The sequence below is a fragment of the Gymnoscopelus microlampas genome (assembly GCF_963454915.1).
Source record: "Gymnoscopelus microlampas genome assembly, chromosome: 8".
NCBI classification, from domain to species: domain Eukaryota; kingdom Metazoa; phylum Chordata; class Actinopteri; order Myctophiformes; family Myctophidae; genus Gymnoscopelus; species Gymnoscopelus microlampas.
The window spans coordinates 23,168,155-23,190,121 of NC_139945.1; the positions used below are offsets into that span (position 1 = coordinate 23,168,155).

At 42.6% G+C, this 21,967-nt stretch overlaps 2 protein-coding genes across 2 annotated transcripts in view; both read left to right on the forward strand.

The window, feature by feature from the left end:
- Positions 1 to 1,091: 1,091 nt before the first annotated feature.
- rpl35a (ribosomal protein L35a) lies at positions 1,092 to 5,599 on the forward strand. Its single transcript, XM_084063938.1, has 4 exons — positions 1,092 to 1,245; positions 1,888 to 2,040; positions 4,335 to 4,479; positions 5,532 to 5,599. Exons 1-4 carry the CDS (start codon positions 1,235 to 1,237, stop codon positions 5,553 to 5,555), a joined length of 333 nt encoding a protein of 110 aa, XP_083920064.1. The 5' UTR covers positions 1,092 to 1,234; the 3' UTR covers positions 5,556 to 5,599.
- Positions 5,600 to 9,847: 4,248 nt separating this feature from the next.
- The window catches only part of abcc5 (ATP-binding cassette, sub-family C (CFTR/MRP), member 5), a 34,848-nt gene continuing 22,728 nt past the window's right edge, over positions 9,848 to 21,967 (forward strand). Inside the window, exons 1-12 of the mRNA XM_084065245.1 lie at positions 9,848 to 9,973; positions 11,323 to 11,381; positions 12,135 to 12,290; positions 12,795 to 12,939; positions 14,645 to 14,878; positions 15,522 to 15,695; positions 16,049 to 16,196; positions 17,093 to 17,241; positions 17,836 to 17,943; positions 18,684 to 18,856; positions 18,948 to 19,095; positions 21,776 to 21,847. Of these exons, the coding sequence (XP_083921371.1) occupies positions 9,875 to 9,973; positions 11,323 to 11,381; positions 12,135 to 12,290; positions 12,795 to 12,939; positions 14,645 to 14,878; positions 15,522 to 15,695; positions 16,049 to 16,196; positions 17,093 to 17,241; positions 17,836 to 17,943; positions 18,684 to 18,856; positions 18,948 to 19,095; positions 21,776 to 21,847 (1,665 nt within the window). The 5' untranslated portion in view covers positions 9,848 to 9,874. The remainder of the gene's footprint in view (positions 9,974 to 11,322; positions 11,382 to 12,134; positions 12,291 to 12,794; positions 12,940 to 14,644; positions 14,879 to 15,521; positions 15,696 to 16,048; positions 16,197 to 17,092; positions 17,242 to 17,835; positions 17,944 to 18,683; positions 18,857 to 18,947; positions 19,096 to 21,775; positions 21,848 to 21,967) is intronic.

Here is a 21,967-nt window from a genome sequence, read left to right on the forward strand (position 1 = left end):
ATGTGTTGATGAATTGAATACACAGGACCCCAATGGAAACAAGCCAAAGTGCTTTCTTGGGTTTTAATACTTTTAGCATTGTATTTGTTATCAATCAATCAAAGGGGAAATATGATATTAAATGCTTCAAATAAGTATTAATACTCACGTTTTGTGTGGAACGAGCGTTTGTCTTTTATAAAAGAGAATAAACCATTTACATGGGTGACAAATGCACATGAACTTCCCTTCTACTGTTTACATTGGTCACCGTGGTAACTAAAGCCTAGATCTGGGAGTGGCTTTTTGGCTGTTTTTTTCCCATCAGGCATATCATCGGCCACCCAGGCCACCCCGTGTCAACAATATTTTCCCAGCGTCCCTAGCGCACTTCCTTCTTTTCCGCCATCTTTCTTAAACAGTGCAGGTATGAGATGAAAACACCGCGTTAAAATATCACTTTTAATCATTCCACACGTTATTAATCTCATCGATTCACATGTAATCTCGTCTAATCACATTTTACGTATGAAATACAGCTGGTTTTATTGATGGATGGATTAAGATGGCTGAGATATGAGCTTGATGGAGCGAACTAACCGCTAACTGTCTCAAACACACACCGCTGTTCAGCGTTTTTCATCCGCCTGCGTCTGTTATTATAATAATGATGCTAATAATAATCCTAACAAAATAACGAACTCATTATGTTAAAGTCTCTGCGTAAACCGGCTTCACGTTGCTTGCCAATTAGTCGGTAGCCGCTAACGTCAAGTAACGGAGGAGCATCATGTAGCTAGCCAATGTGTAGTGTGTACACAGTGGAACATAACGTGTTTAAGACATTTTTCTTTAGAATTATGTTTATAACTGCCTTCAGTCTGTGTGTGTACTGTAGCATCACCTCACATGTTCTAGTGAACATCTCACCTATCTGCTGTAGCAGCCATGATGCTAACAAACTAACCTACAGTCTTAATTGATCGACACGTTTGACAAAATGCTTATGCACAAATAAGTGTGTGCATAAATGTCAAAAGTATAAAATGTATGTGTGCTTAAATGTCAATAGGATTGAATACAGTAAAGCTCAGGAGCTTACTTTCATTGTAGTCCTTTAGTTGACGATGATGGAAATGAATGAGATGTATTATATTAACTACTTGGACTGAAGTCCTCCATGCAACTGATATAGTATAATGTGTCATGTGTGTTGTGTGTGTTCTTAGGTTATCACGCCTGGAGAAGACTCAAAATGCCAGGAAGGTAAGAACTGTGACATGCTGCGATGATCTATAATGTACAGTGTATTGGTGGTAGTTATACTGAAATATTGCATATATATGTGCTGTGGTCGCTTAAACAGTGTGAATGTCTGGACTGTTGCCTTATAATTTAACACCTTGCGTCCCTATTTTGGGCATGTCATTATTGGTGACAATTTGTGTGCACTTGTAGATTGGCTATTCAAATTTTTTTTTTAATGGAGCTTAAAGGAGGAGTTCACCCAAAAAATGACTTATTTTCTATCAAATACACACCCCATGAAGCCTTGATTTCATCAATTTATTTTTTGTGGCATTCCTAAGACAATAATTTGATGACCGTGTGCATTTCCGGTAGGAGACAAATAATCTACTTTGTGTCTCCTACCGGATACATTAGCCGGTATGAGACGGGAATCAAATTATTAGCTTAGGAATGCCACAAAAACAAAAAAGAATCCATGGATTCAAGGCTTCATTGGGTGTGCAATTGATAGAAAATAAGTAATTTTTTGGGTGAACTCCTCCTTAAGTGGTAACGGTCAACTCTCTTTAGACACACATTAATAGTTAGCATGGTAAAGTTTGTCCTGATTAGAGATGTACGAATGATGTTTGAATTGAACCATGTGTCTCTTGGCAGACTGTGGTCCAAGGCCATCTTTGCCGGCTATAAGCGAGGTCTGAGGAACCAGCGTGAACACACAGCTCTGCTGAAGGTGGAGGGCGTCTACTCCAGAGATGAGGTGGACTTCTACCTGGGAAAACGCTGTGCCTACGTTTACAAGGCCAAGAAGTGAGTTCTCACTCAATGTCTCCCATTAATCGGTCTACATTTCTCTCTGGATCGTGGTATGGTGAAGTTGTACCTCTGTGGTGGTATTTTGCAGTTTTTTTTTTGTTGAAATGCAGGGTCGTCTGACAGTCTAAAGGAGGTTTGTCAGATTAATGTTAGGTCATGGGCAGGATTGGGTAAAATGTGAATTCATTTAGGCCTGATCCGTTATGGTAAAATGTGTTGTGCACATACCAGCACCCGTGGCGTGACTCCATAGTCTACGTAATGTCGCGCACCCGTGCTGTCTTTTCCCCCCAACTTAGTCTCATGTCTGTCTCTGCTGTAAGTACAAAATCCTTCACTTAATGAATTGTGTTTGAAGGACACACACGTGCTACACACACTAGTGATGCTGTGACCATATTTGTATCTATTGAGAAAATAAGTGATACCCAAGTGGTAACAGATTTAAAACGATACACCTTTTGAGTCAGTATTTTGTTAAATAAATGGATAGGCCATCGTAAACGTATCATTTATCAGTATATGTATAATCTATCATCTTGTGTGTCTGGAAATATGAGAGATCTGAAATTAAGTTATGAACTGAGTTTTGTAACATGAGAATCAACTTTTTGACAACTGAGTGAGTTGCACAACTTGAGCATGCTCTTATTTGGAGAAACAGCATTTATGTTGCTCGCTCTGTGAAGGAAACCTTTGCGATTGTGAACGAACTCATTCGAGTTTGGTTGACAACGCGGTGGCCTCATCATTACGCAGTCATTCTGTGAACCATTGAAGCTCGCCGTTTTCCTTTCCATGTTTTGGTTCCTTTTTGCCCAAATCTGTGGTGTGCTCGGGAGTGAATTTGAACAAACCTTGCTTTTCTGTTTAATTGCATTAAAGTTTGTTCTTGAACATTCTTTTATACCATGCACACTGTATGAGCTTGTGAGAGAGAGGGGCGACATATAGCATTATGTACAGGGGTGCACATAACTTTTTAGGTCTGGTACGCAGAGGAGCACCTGGACATGTGACTTGGTGCGCATGGCGCCCGTCCCGTTTTGTCAACGGGGGGGGGGGGGGGGGGGTTCAGCCCGGACAGTTTTGTGAAGGGGGTGGGGGGGGGTTCAGCAAGGTGCCCACCGGACAGTTTTGTCAACGGGGGGGGGGGGGGGGGGCGAGAAAAAAAGGACGCTCTGCTTCTAAATTCCGCTGATTTTCGCCGTTTTTTTTTCTCACGCTGACAGATAAAGCCCCCAAGGTTGGTGCCCTGTGCTGCTGCGCTGATTTTATCCGCCAGATTGGGCCGTTCACGGCATATTTTGCACCATTACGGTGCGTTCATCATCGGTGACGAGTGCCTCTAACAGCCGCTGCTGGCTGCGTGCACGCAGCGAGGCAATGCGAGGCGATGCGAGGCAACGCGAGTCATATCTCTACCCCTGTGCCTAATGGCTGTACATGGGGCTGACGGGTGCTTTAGAGTGATTGTGTGAGTGTGGCTTCAGGAAGTAAATTCCTAGCCTCGATCTCCAGGCTTTTATTTTTTTGTTTTGCTAAAAAATAAAAGCTTGGAAATTCCTGTCCCAGCTGTTGGTGCGCAAAAGCGCCTCGCGTCGCCTGATGTGGTGCGCATTTTTTATTTTGGGTGCGCATGCGCACCTGCGCACCAGTTATGTGCACCCCTGATTATGTATGTTGAAATGGCAGATACGAGCAGCTTGTTTGTGCAATGAGAAAAAAGTTGCTTATTGTTGCTTGTGATTTGTCGAGTCGAATATTATGAGGCTTTATCAGCTGGCATCAACTGACCTGCGACGGGATGATTCAGACTCCTGCAACATTCTAAAATATTTTTTTCTAGTTGCATATTTGATCTAAATTGGGATTTAGACTGAGGTGTGCAAGCATTGACAATGCTGTCAATGCTTGCTCATTGGCACTCTCTGGGCACCTAAATCTATCGCATACATTAGTGATTTTATAAGCTTTTTACTATCTACCCATGTACACAGCATGTACACAGGAAAACAAATGACAAAATCAGCCTAGGATTTCAAGCTCCAATGTTGGTTGTAACATCACTCACAAACAACATGCTGGAAGAGGAACCAACAGATCTTTGGTTTCAAATAGTTTTTTTTGTCTCTTTGATAAACTGCCCTCTGTAAGGCATAACAGACTGATGAAGGTGTTTAACTAGTCTGTGACTCAGTTGTGTATATTTTCTTGGATTTGCTGTAATGAAACTAAAGGAACATTTGTGGACTAAGTTTCTTTTCTGTCATTTTGCTTTGTTACAGAAACACAGTGACTCCTGGCGGTAAACCAAACAAAACCAGGGTTATCTGGGGTAAGGTGACTCGCGCCCATGGAAACAGTGGAATGGTCCGCGCCAAATTCACCAGCAACCTCCCAGCCAAGGCCATGGGACACCGGATCAGAGTGGTAATTAGAACTACTAACTACTGTTAACTAGTACCACCTGCTGTTCAAGGCCATTATACAGTTAACTAGTACCACCTGCTGTCCAAGGCCATGTGTGTAACTGTAGTTCTCTTTTCCAGAAGTATAGGTATAAACATTTCCTGTTCCAGATCAGTCTCTTATAGCTTCATTTGATTGGCTCAGCAGTAGATATGAACTGGAAACACAACACCTTCACATGTGTTTCGGGTTCAGATCTGCTGCTGAGCCAATCAAATGAAGCTGTATGAGAAATTGACCCAGAACAGGACATGTTTATCCACCTGTTTGCTAGGCTTGTGTTTTCCACTTCCTGTCGGATTTCATTGGATATCATTAGTCATCTGACCGGTTTCATTGGATTTCATTGGATCAAAAGACAGGAAGTGGAACACAGTGAAAAGCCTAGGAAACAGGTGGATACCACCTTCTGGAAAAGAGAACTACATTTATACACAGAGCCCATTGGATTACTGTTAACTTGTACAACCTGCTGTCCAAGGCCATTGGACACCAGGTACGAGTGTTAATTATATCTAGTAATACTACTGTTAGGGCGCGGTCACACCGAAGTTAAATTCTACCTATGAGGGTGGATTTTGCCAATGCTTTTCAATGGGAACAGAGCGGTCTTTTTTTTCCAGAACTCTGCAACAAACCGCTCTGTTCCCATTGAAAAGCATTGGCAGAATCTGCCCTCATAGGTAGAATTAAACTTCGGTGTGACTGCGCCCTCAACCACTTATCAACCTAGTCTCTTTGAGCATTTTTTTTTTTTTTTGTTGTTAACCAGAACAGTAGTTCCCAAATGGAGTGCCATGAGACAAGCTCATGTATTGTGCGTCTAGTGATTTTGTGACAACACATTAGTGAAATATATACAACTACACAAAGCCTTTTTTCTTTTAAAACCATTACACCTGGAGGTCAGTCATAAATGCCCATTCAATAGTTAAAACATTTTGGTCACATATTGTTCGTTATAAAATATTCTTGTGACGTGAATGTGACGGGTTGCTTTTGTGTCTTTTCAGATGCTGTACCCCTCCCGAATCTGAGTGTCTGTTGGTTGTACAGAATAAATAAAAACACAAAAACCAGACTTGACTGTCTCTGTCATCATTGGGGTTTACATTTCATATAGACTAATAATAGTGCCATAAATGTATTTGTATTATTTTTTCTCTTTTACACCAAAGGAGTCGAGCAGATTTTATACCTGTGTAGAGGTCAGTCCAAGGATCTGAATGTTCTACTATTGTTGAGACAAGACCGCTTGATAAGGGTCCATTTATACTCGGTTAAATTAATCTATCCTACAGTATAGATTTGGGGTCCCAGAAAATATAAGTCACTATCATCGTCTGTCGGGTGGAAAACTCATGTCCAGAACGGTTACTTTTCAGGATTCAAATAAAAAAATGGCAAAAGTAGCATATCGACAAACTCAATATGCGTCTGCTCGCGTTTTGAGCTTGTAGATATGCAACTTTTGATGCTTTTGTGTAACGCTGTATGATCAAGTAGGGCATTCATTCATGAAAACACACTCACGCGTTGAAATACGGAGATAAGAAGAGGTTTTTGACCAAAGGCGATATGTATTCTAGTATACTGCTGTCCACTGCTCCAGCAATCCCCCTGCTGTCGGTCCAGTAATCCTCTGGTGCCAAAGAGTTCAAAACTTTTAATCCTTATCCGAGTGTCATTGGGATCATTGATGTGCTATCTGTGATCATAGAATCATCTCAGCAAACATGTCATTCAGAAATTAATATTACAGTTGAAATTATGTTATGTATGTGATGTTTATATTGAACTAATAAAGTATACGTTTGATTAATCAAAATCAAAATCGGATCCACTCGGATAGAGATTCATTAATTCCCTGGGAAAAGTTGATAAATTACAATTAACCAGTTTTTTTTTCTTTTCTTTTCAAATGTTCATCCCTGAGGTATTTGCAGTGTTTTAAGACCCTGTTTGAGATGTGTATGAACCAGTTGTAAATTCAGTCTCTTAAATATTTCCCTCACCTGAAGGACAACTACTTGCTGATAAATTATGTTAATCATGGTTGAAGGTGCAACATGCAATGTTCTTTTTCACAAACCTGAATACATTATTACATATTTTAGCTCTGATAGAGTTCCTGACAGTTGATGCAAGGAATAGTAATTTAACAAAACGTCCTTCAAGTTCACCATGAAAACATTTGAACCTGATTAAAGGTTCACCACTAGATGTCAGTGTGATGAAGGAAAAGAGTGTAGATCCCATTGCCTGGGAGGTTGACGTGTTGCTGCGATTGGCTAGTTAACTTGTTTTAAAACCATATTCTGAGCAGTGATGGACGAAGTACTCTCATTTGTTACTTAAGTAAAAGTATCTTTTTCTTTCTTTCTTTTTCCTTTATTTATTCAGGGAAGCCCATTGAGAGCAAGCTGTCTTTTTAAAGGACGCCCTGATAACAACATATAAAATACATACATAATGAGAAACAATAACAAACATTTGAATCATCACATTACAATTAGTGTCACAGATGCAAATAAACAGTGTTACATGAAACAGGTGCAGTCACTATGTAGTGTACTGTGTCCTCAAGAAGCACCCTGAATGTCTCTATTGAGACCAATCGCACCAGTTTCAGAGAGTCCTGAAGTTTGTTCCATTTGTGTATCTACTCTGTTTGCAAGTAATAGTCTGGAATTTTTAATAATAGTTCGAAAAGTTGTTATTGTATGTTTATTTTATTTTATTAATAATCAAAGTCTACAAAGAAACGTAGAGTTTTCAAGTAATTGTATTGGAGTAAAGCAGACGCGTCGCTAGGTCTCTACCTCGCGCGCACGGTTTTTTCCCGCGGATTTCGCGGATTTGGGTACTTTCCCCCCCGTTTTTTTGTTACTTTATTTCGGTTTTAGGGTTAGGGGTAGGGTTAGGTTAGGGTGATAGATATATAATTTAAAAAAAAAGAAATAATTATTATTATTTTTTTTCCCCAATTTTTTTTATTGGTGGCTTTGGATAAAACATTGGTGGCTATAGCCACCGAAGCCCACCCCTAACGACGCCACTGGAGTAAAGGTATAATATTTGCCTCTGAGATGTAGTGGAGAAGTAAACGTACTGAACATTGGATATACTCCAGTGAAGTAAAAAGGACCTCAAAATTGTACTTAAGTACAATACGTGACAACGTGAGTAAATGTACTTACTTACTTTACACCACTGGAGCCCACGTCCACATCAAGAAGAATTAAGGCCGTTTGAAGGCTGTTGAAATTGATGAGGAGTTTTTCCCGTCTTGAATGTCCTAAAAATTCACCTTCAGACATTGGTGTCTCCCTGACAACGGGCTAGCCAATCACAGCGCAGCCGTCCCCCCGGAGCATGGGACGTATGGATGTTTTCCTAGTGATGCTGTAGAGAGCGAGTCTGACGGACATCATGAGAGCAGGTATGTTTATTATTATCATTATTAACATCATCATCATAACAACACACTTTAATGTTCACATCATAACTTACATTACATGAATAATTAACCCCGTCTATCATTGTCTTGCTGTAGCTGCCGATGATAATAAGTGTCTCATCACGAATCCATGTCATTATTACTGTAAAAAACATTATAATCCTGCTGGTCGATGCCTGTGTTTCTATTGTTGACTAAAATGACAACCAAAAGGTTTCACCATCAGTGTTAATGTTGTCCGTTGTCAATGTTTATGAAGCATCATACTGCTTCTGCTATGATTCACTGTACTGTTCTGTACATATAAACAGCAGACAATACCTTTAAATACATTTAAAACATTTGCTGCTATTTGTCCCAAAGGATTTCAGTGGTGTAAAGTAACTAAGTACATGTACTCAAGTAGGCTACTGTACTTAAGTACAATCTTGAGGTATTTTTTACTTTACTGGAGCACTTCCAATTTTCGATCATTTTTCGAAACACTTCTACTCCACTACATCTCAGTGGAATATATTGTACTTTTTACTCTACTACAATTATTTTACAACTTTAGTTACTAGTTACTTTGTAGATTTAGATTATTATTACAAAACCACTTCAGACGAATATATATAATTTGGCTATTTGAAATGATTGAAAATAGCCGATCTACAAGGCCACAACACGTTGCACCACAGCGCATTGACGATTCAAGTTTCTTTATTAGGATAAACTCCTTGAGATGAGCCATCTCGTTTTAGAGGAGGTCCCAACATAAATACATGTCACAATCGTTACATGTACACTGAGTAGACAAAACAAAATAGACAGACGAAACAAAACGAAACAAAAACAGACACACAATAACATTATGAACCTTGACAAACATCACAGCCTTAAGATGCATAAAATCCAGTAATATAACACATTCTGAAAATGGTATGTTCAACACAGTGACTAAAGAACAGTATTTAGATTAATAGAACTGAAAATAATAAAGTAGCCCATTGTGGGCTTGTAGATCTGTTATTTTATTTTCAAAGGATTTTTACATGTTATGCATTTGACATCTTGTGAAATGGGACATTCTGCATAATGGGACTTTTACTTTTGGTACTTAAAGTACTTTTTGATACCAATACTGTTGTACTTTTACTTGTATTTTGAATACAAGACTTGTACTTGTAACAAACTATTTCTACAACAGGGTGTTGATAGTATTTACTTCATCACTGAAGGTTTTTTGTGAATGCAAAACACTGAAATACTGCTGTCGTTTGTTCCAAAAGTTTATCCCAACTTAAGCTAACCTTTCCTATGTGGATGTAGAACTATTTCTGAAGTAAACAACTCTTATGGTTTTTGTACGATAGTTTTCTCTAAGTTGCAATGTAACACAGCTCTGTTTACACGTTTCTTTATTCTCATTTAATTGTACATACCTAGTTTTGTTTTGATTGTTTTATTCCACTTTTGCTTTGGCAATGCATGTTTTATCATGCCAATGAAGCCCATTTGAATTTAGTTGAATTGTTTTATTCAGTCCTGTGAATAAAAATAGTTTATTCAACAAGCAGCTCTTTTAGAACAACTATCATTATTTTTATTCTCTGCATAAATATGTAATAACTATAGTAATATAATAATATTAACACATGTGCACACTATGTGCCTATCTAACAATATGAATAGTAACAAAACTAAAATAATAACATAATTTAAAAAAGAGAAAGACTAAAGAGGGCTTGGTGAGAAACAAAAAAAGTCTTGATATGAGATTTGAGACAAGCTTAACTTTTAAACGCTTTATTCCTAAATATGAGTGTATTTAACACATGCTTATCAATTCCAACAACAGTAAGATGTTTCCCATGTTTCAGAATAAAAGCTCACATCTCCTGATGTTGTTGGAAGATGAAAGAACATGATTTATGTAAGGACTACCTGGGGTCAGAGGTCAACTCATACCAGTGTACGGGGGTCCAGGCAGGGAGAGCAGAGGTCAACTTGCAAGTAAGTCTGAATGTACAGCTCTTCTCTTCTCTTCTCTTCTCTTCTCTTCTCTTCTCTTCTCTTCTCTTCTCTTCTCTTCTCTTCTCTTCTCTTCTCTTCTCTTCTCTTCTCTTCTCTATTCTTCCTTTCTCCTTTCTCCTCTCCTCTCCCCTCCTCTCCTCTCCTTTTTTATCTCCTCTCCTCTCCTCTCTGTTCTGTTCCTGGATGCTGCAGTTGTTTACATAACTTGTCCCCTCCCCCTTTCGCTGAAGCAGCCAATCGTGCATTGAGGATGCGTTGATTGATGTAGGAGAAGGGGCAGCGGGTGATTGGCTGGCAGTGTGTGAATGAAGTTTGTGTGTGTGTGTGTGTGTGTGTGTGTGTGTGTGTGAGGTGTGTGTGTGTGTGTGTGTGTGTGTGTGTGTGTGTGTGTGTGTGTGTGTGTGTGCGCCCAACGTAAGAGGGAAAACGTGAGTGAGAGGGGGGTTGTTCTGCACGTGCTCAGCAGCCACTCATAAAGCTTTCCGCTGTCTGTTTTATTATGGTTGTACATTTATAAATAGAACATTTTTTTCATGTGTGCTTTTCAGAGGTTATTTAACAGAATCACAGCATGATGATGTGTTTGAATCAGAGGCGTCTTTTCGTTAAAAACTAGAGTGTGGCAAAAAAATAGTGAACAATTAAGCCAGATTTAAAGCAAAATTCCAAAATAGACGATCTACAAGCTCCCGATACATCATACGTGATCAATGAATGTGTTGGTGCTGACAGTGTCGAAAACTAGGGGGGCAGTTGCCATCCCCTGGTTTGAATTGTAATACCTGAAATAAAGCCTTGAGCGGTCGTGCTCGAGTAAGATGCTCTCTCGCCTTTGCCTAAGAACACAAGTCGTTGGTTATGGTAAGGGGCAATTAAGCTATACAATCCAGAAATTAGCTACTATAGAAGATCTTTGCTGATGGATGCTAAGGTATTATTGCTCCTTCTGGTCCGGCCCGTAAGTCTCACTAACTCCTGGTCCTGTGGTGTGGCCTTAAAATACTCCTCCCGAGGTACTGAAAGTAATTTAAAAAGGATGCTAAAACTTTTTTTTTGTAACCAGATAAAACGTAGCAAGCTCTCAACGCCACATGTTGCGTTTTGAGCTTGTACTGTATTGCACTGGTCAGTTGTATGTATCGGGTGGTATTGTGTTGGACAATAGAACTGTTTATTCACTATGCACTAACGCCGTGTGTGTGTGTGTGTGTGTGTGTGTGTGTGTGTGTGTGTGTGTGTGTGTGTGTGTGTGTGTGCGTGTGCGTGTGCGTGTGCGTGTGCGTGTGCGCACGCGTGTGTGCGCGCGTGTGTGCGTGTGTGTGTTTCAGGATGCACCATCAGAGGAGGGCTCTGTTGACAAGGAGACAAACACAACTACTGACAACAAGTAAGACAGACAGACAGACAGACAGACAGACAGACAGACAAAATCGCCACACGTGATCTGAACTTGAACCCTACAACCCCTCCCGCTCACTCAGATCACCTAACACAGGGAATCTGTCTGAACCTTCCCTAAAACACCAGGTACAACACACCTTCTGGCTCACATACTGTGGAATAAACACCTTGCAGATAGAACTGCAGACTCACTGCAAATTTTCATAATCTTGAAAACTCACCTCTTCAGACTCCACTGTACTGTAGCCCGTAGCACTTGACCTAGTTATGAAGACCATGCAGACTTACCTTGACCATTTGTTCTCGTGTCTATTTAGACAGGTGCTATGTTCATTGTTTACCTGGTATCCTATAGTTTCAATGTACAGGTTATTATTTTGATAGTAATTGTTTACTCGGTTTAGTTCATGATCCTAGTTTACTGAGGCACTACACTGTCTCTCTGAATTTGATGTGTATTTACCTTGCTTATTGTAAGTTGCTTTGTTTAAGAGCGTCTGCTAAATGCCTAAATTGTAAATGTGTAATTGTAAATTGTTTAATAGAATACTCAATAATAATCCTCTCCTCTCCTCTCCTCTCCTCTCCTCTCCTCTCCTCTCCTCTCCTCTCCTCTCCTCTCCTCTCCTCTCCTCTCCTCTCCTCTCCTCTCCTCTCCTCTCCTCTCCTCTCCTCTCCTCTCCTCTCCCCTCCCCTCCTCTCCTCTCCTGTCCTCTCCTTTCCTCTCCTCTTCTCTCAGACACGTCCATCCTGTTGACAGTGCAGGTCTGTTATCCTTCATGACATTTAATTGGCTGACACCGTTGGCCATACATGCCTACCGCAAAGGACAGCTCCTATTGGACAATGTGTGGCCTGTGTCACCGTTGGAGAGTTGCCGTGCCAACCAGGACAGGTCAGTGGACAAAGAGACAACAGGAACAAACCTGGAGTTTCAATGAGCAAGAAACTGAACCCTCAACCTCATAACTTGTTATTCACTGTTTAATTGAACCTTTGTCAAGATCCCACCCCTATTTCATGCTCATTAGTTGCTGTTGCATGGTTCCTCTCTCTTCTTCCACTAGCAAACAAAAAAAAGGTGTATTGCAGTTGCCTTGTATTGGTGTTTAATGTATTTAATTCTTATTTTAAACGTGGTCTTTAGTAAAAGGGAACATCTTTTTTACTTCTTCCAAAAAATGGATATTTTTCTTATGTTTATTAAACTCAGCATAAACAAGCGCTGCTTTTACAGAAGGAGCTTGCTGGTTGGTCGGTCAGGGAGTTACAGGGACCAATCAGAAGGCTGACGATGGGTCAATTCTAATCCCACTTCAAACCATCTGTCTGTCTGTCCCTTTTAATGTATTTATTTGTGCGTGCGTGCGTGTGCGTGTGTGTATGTGTATGCGTGCAGGTTGTGTTCTCTCTGGGAGGAGGAGTTTTTGCTTCGTGGTTCAGAAGCATCTCTTCATTCTGTTGTGTGGAGGTTCTGCAGGAGACGTCTTCTCCTGTCCATCCTCTGTCTGACCGTCACACAGCTGGCTGGCTTCAGTGGACCGGTCAGTAACACAAATACACGCACACACGCATGCACGCACGCACGCACGCACGCACGCACGCACGCACGCACGCACGCACGCACGCACGCACGCACGCACGCACACACACACACACACACACACACACACACACACACACACACACACACACACACACACACACACACAGGCACGTGTGTGCCTGCTTGTGTAACATGTACACACAGCAAGTGCCTGGACATTACATTACATAGGAACATTATATCCAATTATACATCAGTGACAGGCTCAGTTGAAGGACAGATGACAACCAAGGCTTCGAGATCACAAAGTTCTCTTTATTTTCCAAGTAGCCATACAGAATCATATGCTGCTTGCCATGCTGTGGTACTACATGGAAAGTTATGTAGCTATAAACAAATCAACAATGGCTCTCCCTGGATGTTTGTAGAGATGACCGATTTACCCGATGCACAACATGTGCGCAGCCACACCTAACTCTGAGTGCGATTATAGTTTGACTCAGGTGTGACTGTTTAAATCAGACATCCTCCATCTCACAACATCCAAACAGGCATTTCACTTCGACGTATAACTGTTGACATACTATGCAAATTGAAAAGACAAGGGTAACTTCAGCCTTATGAACTATGATAGCCTTCTGTACATTAGTCTCGTGTAGCCAGACAACTATTCCACAATCTCTGAATGCTATATAGAGTCTGGAACTACACCTCCCGAAAGCAGAGACAGGAAGTTGTCCGTCTCCGTTCGTCATTTCCGTTCACGAAAATATATTTTGAAATATCTTTTAAAATATCTTTACATTTTATTTTTGCATTTCCATTTCTGCTAAGCAGCAAGCTATATGCTTTGATGATTTTGATTTAAATTAGGACGAATTTGCAAAACTGTAAAGACGAAACGGAAGCGGGGAGGAGGTGTCACATCCGCTTAATCGCTTGATCATTTTCAGAGCTTCCGTGCTCCAGACTGTATGACGGAAGCATTTTAAGATTGTGGGAGACAACAGTCTGGCTCAACTACATTGAAAAGGCACCTTGCAGTATGAACGATTATGTGTGTGTTTTCTTTTGTTCTTTTTAAAGGCTCTAAATATACAGAAAAGTCACCCAGAGGTCAAATGGTGAGAACTTGACTTCAATCAGTAAAGATGTAAACGATATCTGTAACGTAAACATTGTTATGATGTGTCTGCTTGATTTATATTCCCTTGCAGTCTGAATGCATCAGTCTGTAGTGCATTGATATCATATAAAAGCAGCTGTACTAGAGGTCCTGGTAGGATATAAAACCAGTACTAAAGGTCCTGGTAGGATATAGAATTAGCAGTACTAGAGGCCCTGGTAGGATATAAAACCAGCAGCACTAGAGGTCCTGGTAGGATATAAAACCAGCAGTACTAGAGGTCCTGGTAGGATATAAAACCAGCAGTACTAGGGGTCCTGGTAGGATAGAAAACCAGCAGCACTAGAGGCCCTGGTAGGATAGTAAACCAGCAGTATTAGAGGTCCTGGTAGGATAGAAAACCAGCAGTACTACAGGTCCTGGTAGGATAGAAAACCAGCTGTACTACAGGTCCTGGTAGGATGTAGAACCATCAGTTCTAGGGCCACTGGGACTATGTTAACTCGACTGTTAATTAATGTCCCTGTAATAAATGCTATTTCTTCATTCTTTACCTCTCTCCTGTCCTCTCATCCAGGCCTTCGTAGTGAAGCGTCTGTTGGAGTACACACAGCAGGAGGAGCCTGACTTCCCCTATGGCCTCCTGCTGGTCCTGGGTCTGCTGGTAACAGAGCTGGTGCGCTCCTGGTCTCTAGCACTGACCTGGGGTCTGAACTACAGGACAGGAGCCCGCCTGAGGGCAGCCGTCCTCTGCATGGCCTTCAACAAGACACTGCATCTGCGCAGCATCAGAGACAAGAGTCTGGGACAGGTACTGACTGATTGATCAATTCATTGATCAATCTATCTATTGATAGATCTATCTATCTGTCTGCTTGCCTGTCTGTCTGTCGGTCTGTCTGTCAGTCTCTGTTGTATTTTGAGAGCAATTTATTAACACACAACATGCTGTAGCATGAAGATATCTGGATCGAAACGTTGGCTCTTAAAATAAATCAGTTTGTGTCTATGCTAGTGGCTGACGTAGATATGACGTTTTATTACTTAGGCTTGTTTTCTTGACCACAGTGTTAAAAACATAGTTTAGATAGCATGTTATCAAAAACAGATTGAAACTACAGCATACCTGCCAGGTATGCAGTAGTTTCAATGTACAGACTATTTTTTGATAGTATATTGTTTAGACTGGTTCTTGGTTTACCTGTGATCCTAGTTTATTGAGGCACTACACTGTCTCTCTGTTCCTCTGGATACATCTGTTGCATCTGCTAAATGCCTAAATTGTAAATTGTCTGACCTTGTGTGTGTGCGTGCGTAAGTGCACCAAAAAATATATTTACATGCGCACGTACGTGCGCGTGCGCTTTCGTGTGTGTGTGTGTGTGTGTGTGTGTGTGTGTGTGTGTGTGTGTGTGTGTGTGCGTGCGTGCGTGCGTGCGCGTATGTGTGTGCAGCTGATCAACATGTGCTGCAATGATGGTCAGAGGATGTTTGAAGCAGCATCCGTTGGCAGTCTGTTAGCTGGAGGCCCCCTGGTTGCCATACTGGGAGTAGCGTACAACCTGTTTATACTGGGACCAACATCTCTGATGGGATCCGCTGTCTTCATACTGTTCTACCCCACAATGGTACGTACCTACCTACCTACCTACCTGCCTGCCTGCCTGCCTGCCTGCCTGCCTGCCTGCCTGCCTGCCTGCCTGCCTGCCTGTCTGCCTGCCTGCCTGTCTGTCTGTCTGTCTGTCTGTCTGTCCGTCCGTCCGTCCGTCCGTCCGTCCGTCCGTCCGTCCTGTACTTAGTCTGCTGTTGTTTCCGTCTACAACACTAATGTTCCCCCCAGGGGTTCAAGTGTTTAATTAAGCCAGCTGTTATTGTAACTCATAAATGTGTGTGTGTGTGTGTGTGTGTGTGTGTGTGTGTGTGTGTGTGTGTGTGTGTGTGTGTGTGTGTGTGTGTGTGTGTGTGTGTATGTGGTTTGTAGATGTTCAGCTCCAGACTGACAGCGTACTTCAGGAGGCAGGCGGTGTCGGTGACGGACAGGCGTGTTCAGAAGATGAGTGAGATCCTCAACAACATCAAGTTCATCAAGATGTTTGCCTGGCTCAAAGCCTTCTCTCAAGACATCCACCGTACGTTCAGTGACGTTCAGTTAAAGGCATGCTGTGGAACTTTGCCCTATGCTTACATAACAAAAATATAATGCATTTTTTTAAAGGGGCTACACCATGCATTTAAAAATATATATTTAATATTATATTGCTTATGTCCCTCAAACGTTTTTCAAAAGGTTTGAGCCTAAATCAAGCCTCAGATATACTCATTCCAACTAACTTCTCTCTGGCTTATAAAGCACTTTCACCTGCAATACCACATTGTCCTTATTTGGCACGTGGTGCTATTGAGCCAGTTTGTATGTATGTTATCTCCTGGTTCTGTGTGGAAAAAGGTAAAAAAAAGTTTTTAAAAATTGCAGGTGCTTTGTAGGTATCATATGTGACGTCACAGGCGGGGGCAAATCAGTTGGCCTGTTTTGAGACCCCAGATATGCTGTGAAAGCCTGAGTGCTCAAACTTGGGTATTTTTTGGGATAGAAGAGAGGGAGGGGAGACCAAAAACACACAAAAAAGAAGGAAAAGTTAAAATTCATGGTGTAGCTCCTTTAACCATCATTTCCCTCTCTACCAGCAGTTATCAGCCACTGGAGTAGTGTGGTGGTGTTTACCTGCAGAAACACACTTACTCGCTGTAGTGTTTATTGGTGTTTTCACTGTTGTTTTGGTAGATGGGGACCTACTGTATTTGGGGCGTTATCTTTTGAGAGCTTTTCCAGCCAATAGCAGTGGGAGGGTGTGTCCAAAGGGATTCTATTTCAAACTCCCGTGTGAATGTTTGTTAATGGAAATGCAAGTGAGCGAGCCCCGCCCCTCCCCCCTCTTACATAGTATACCTTTAAAATGTGCAGTACACCTGACAGACAGACAGACAGACAGACAGACAGGTTTAATCAAGGTGTCTCTCTCTCCAGGGATCAGAGCGGAGGAGAGGAGGATTCTGGAGAGAACAGGATATTTCCAGAGCATCACCGTGGGCGTGGCTCCCGTCGTCGTGGTGATCGCCAGCGTGGCAACATTCTCCACCCACATGTTGCTAGGATACGACCTGACAGCGGCTCAGGTAAACAAGAAAACCAGAACAGCTGTTCTTTAATTAATTATAATCAACAAGTCCAGTCAATTATAAATACGTATTACCCCACCGGGAGGTTTACTAAATGAGTTGAGAGAGAGAGAGAGAGAGAGAAAGTGAGAGTGAAAGAAAATGAAATGGAGTGTAGTCATTGTACACTTTGCGAAGCGGCGCTCAAAGATTAAAGGACTGCAAAAAGGATTTGGAAAAACTTATCCATGCATTCATCTTGTATTGATTTCAAATTACTACTGTTGGTTTACAAAGCATTGAATGATTTAGGGCAAAAATATATTTCTGATCTTGTGCTACAACATGAACCGTCCAGAGCTCTCAGGTCAACTGGGACAGGTCTGCTTTATGTCCCTAGAATCAGAAATAAATGTGGAGAAGCAGTGTTTTTATGCTCCACATATCCGGGACAAACAAAGGTTTTTGATCAATCTTAATTAAGTCTTAATGCTTCATGTTTTATCTAAAGCACTTTGAACAGCCTCTCTCTCTCTCTCTCTCTCTCTCTCTCTCTCTCTCTCTCTCTCTCTCTCTCTCTCTGTGTCTGTGTCTGTGTCTCTCGTCCTCCAGGCGTTTACAGTAGTAACAGTGTTCAATGCCATGACCTTTGCGTTGAAGGTCACGCCCTTCTCTGTCAAGTCCCTGTCTGAAGCCTCCGTCGCCATGGAGAGATTTAAGGTATCTGTCTGTCTGTCTGTCTGTCTGTCTGTCTGTCTGAGTCTGTCCACTGTATGTATTTGTGCTGTTTGTTTTTGTGTACATAGATGTGCATGTGTTTGCATGGCTCTGGGTTGGCAGTGGATCAGGAGGTAGAGAGGCCGTCCGGGCTATCAGAAGGTTCCCGGTTCGATCCCTGCCTCCTCCAGGCTTTGTGTTGAGGCGTCCCTGAGCAAGACACTGAACCCCCCCGATTGCTCCCAGTGCACCACCCATGGTAAAGTTCCCGTCCACCACAGCGGAGTCTAGGGGTTCTAATTCACTGCCGTCTGGGAAGCCGGCAGGGAGGGTGCCAGGGAGCCTGTCAGCGGGGGGATGTAAGACGGAGGTGCTATGTCCTCCCGGTGGGGGCTCCTCACTGGCAGGTGAGCCAGTAGGGTACAACAGCAGTGGCAACACACAGAAATGTGAGAGTAGGTATTAATAGACATAATGGTAAATTGGTAGAAAAAGGGAGCAGAAAATAATTAGTACTTGCTACTAGAAAGAGAAAAAAGAAAAAGTTTAATTCCAAATAATAACATCTCTCTCTCTCCTTATCTCTCTCTCCCTCCCTCCCTCTCCCTCTCCCTCTCTCCACCTCCATCTACCTCCCTCTCTCTCTCTCCCTCCCTCCCTCCCTCTCTCTCTCTCTCTCTCTCTCTCTCTCTCTCTCTCTCTCTCTCTCTCTCTCTCTCTCTCTCTCTCTCTCTCTCTCTCAGAGTCTGTTCTTGCAGCCAGAGGTACAGAGCATCCGTGAGACCCCCAGTGACCCCCAGATTGCCGTAGAGATGAGGGGTGCCAGGCTGGCGTGGGAGGGGGGGCACAGCTCCCACCCCTCCCCCCGTGGCACCCCCGCTGTTCGCACGGCAACCCGATGCGGCTGGAGGAGAAAGTAATCCATCTATCTATCTATCTACCTATCTATCTATCTAGGTGGGGGTTCACTCCCTTGCTCAATAGCCCTCTCCTCTCCTCTCCTCCAGGTCTCCAGACAGGAGGAGGTCACGGGAGGAGTCCACAGGCTCCCTGCTGAGAGAAGGAGCATCTAGCCCAGAGGAGGAGGAGGCGGCTCCCCTCTCGCCCCCACGCCTCCAGAGCACACTGCACTGTATCGACCTCAGCATCAAGCAGGTAGACCTACCACTGACCCACTCACCTACCACTGACCCACTCACCTACCACTGACCCACTCACCTACCACTGACCCACTCACCTACCACTGACCCACTCACCTACCACTGACCCACTCACCTACCAATGACCCACTCACCTACCACTGACCCACTCACCTACCACTGACCCACTCACCTACCACTGACCCACTCACCTACCAATGACCCACTCACCTACCACTGACCCACTCACCTACCACTGACCCACTCACCTACCAATGACCCACCCACTCACCTACCACTGACCCACTCACCTACCACTGACCCACTCACCTACCAATGACCCACTCACCTACCATTGACTAAATAGAAACCATTGTCCAAGAGTTGTCCAAGAGTTTCACCTCACTTTTTTGAGCGGTGTAGCCGCTCCTATAAGTGGGGTTGGGACCCATGACCCATCCGTCGTGAAAATGTGTCTTTCGCTGTACTGTGATTGGCTGATAAGTATTCAGACCCTTTGCTCAGTATTGTGATTGGCTAGCGAGACGCATGATGAAATTCATAACCTATAAATACCACCAGCACTTCAAAAAAATTACTTTTTTTTTAAGTGAGCTTCCATCACTGATGACCTTAAATAACACCGCTCACTTCACACTGGGTGTGATTTTTGGGGCGGTGTAGCCGCCCCCTATAAGTGAGTTTTGGACACCGACCAAAAAATGTGTATACCCCCTAACCCTTCCATTGTTAATGCAAATCGATACTTTTGCAAAGTCAGCCAATCACATTACAGCTAGTGTCATCACCACTAACTGTAATGTGATTGGCTGACTTTGCAAATTCAGGACCGTGATTGGCTAGTGAAACACATGACACATGTGCAGCCCTATGAATAGCAGTATGGACTTTAAAAAAAGTAATTTATCCTTTTTTTAAAGTGAGTCATGTTGTGATGACCACACACCGCCCACTTCACACTGGGTGTGATTTTGGGGCGGTGTAGCCGCCCCCTATAAGTGGGTTTTGGACACCGACCAAAAAATGTATGTACCCCCTAACCCTTCCATTGTTAATGCAAATCGATACTTTTTTCATATCAGCCAATCACATTACAGCTAGTGTCATCACCACTAAGTGTAATGTGATTGGCTGACTTTGCAAATTCAGGACTTTGATTGGCTAGCGAAACACATGACACATGTGCAGCCCTATGAATAGCAGTAAGGACTTTAAAAAAAGTCATTTATCCTTTTTTTAAAGTGAGTCATGTCGTGATGACCACACACCACCTACTTGGGTGTCACAACAGTGACATAGTGCTCCAATTTCACATCCTGTGATTGGCTAATCTAAAACCATTTTGATGTGAGAGTAGTATATTTAACTGAGATGTTGTGTATTTCATGAGATCAGTGAAACAGAATCGCAAAATCACTATGGTTGAAAGTAAAAACCGAAACAAAGACAATGGCAAGTCTTCCTAGAACTGGCCTTGCCCTTGTGAGACCCAAGTGTATATCACAAGAGCTTAAACACAGAATTGTGACAAAGCACAGATCTGGTCAAGGTTCCAGAGAAATTTCAGCTGAATTTAAGATTTCAAAAAATACAGTGGCCTATATAATCCAACAATGGAAGAGACGAAGCTTCGTGGGAGACGTAAAGAAGAATCCAAAAATTGCTTTAGCTGAAATGAGAATAGAAGAAAATGATACAATGAAAACCAGTAAGACTCTCTAATCGGGAGATAAGCGACCGTAGGTCACATGTATACAGAAGAGGGCTGTAACGGCGATTGGTTCCTAGTTGTGTGGGCAATGGATAGTTTTGTTTGGTGGTCTAAATGTGGGGTTAGCTGTGACATGGTGGCGTTTACAGTATGTGGGCAGAAAACGTGTAATGTGTAGCTGTTGCAAATGGGTAACAGAGTGAATGCTGAGAAATACGACTGCAGTGGCAGGGGGTCCTCCACTGGGGGTGCCACCACTTTTGCATCCGTTCTGGAGCACCAGGAGTGGGTGGTCCCCGGGAATGCCCCGTGAGCAGCCCCGTTGGGGTGGTCATTTGGTAATTTGTCCACATGTGCTCATTTTTTACACTTGGGGGTCCCCGAGGCAGCTGGGGGTCCCTGGAGCTCCGGGGGTCCTTGGAGGGTGTAGTTTGGCAGGTAAGGAGTGTGTGTGCAAAATGTGGCATGGATCGGGGCAATGGGTGCGGAGATATGAGCAGGGCAAAAGTGTGACGTGTGTGACGGAGTGACGGAGTGACGGACGGACACCTGGAGCAGCTTTCTGTAGTAAGTGCGACCTACGGTCGCAATCATGAGGTCAAAGGACAGAGAAGAAACACACATTGAAGATAAGAAGATGGAAGAAAATATTACTATGTTTGAAATGAGGAAAGAAATAACCGAGATGAAGAAGGAAAAGTCTTCCTAGAACTGGTGCTGTGAAATCAAAGAATATATCATCTTTTTTTAAAGTGAGTCATGTTGTGATGACCACACACCGCCCACTTCACACTGGGTGTGATTTTTTAATCTGTAACTGTGTTGATGAAGTTGATTGATTGATTGATTGATTGATTGATTGATTGATTGATTGATTGATTGATTGATTGACTGACATGGACTTACACTGACAACGAGTTTGTGTGTCTGTCTGTCTGTCTGTCCGTCTTTCTTTGTGGTTCAGGGGGCGTTGGTTGGAGTATGTGGAAGTGTCGGCAGTGGGAAAAGTTCTCTGCTGTCTTCGATCCTGGGACAGGTACCACCATGTTTAACTTAATTAATCTATGTATGTTAAATATCCATGAGAGACAAGTATTTCTAAATTGGCACAATTATAAAAAAAACAAAGATGATTGATGAGCTGTAGTTATTCATG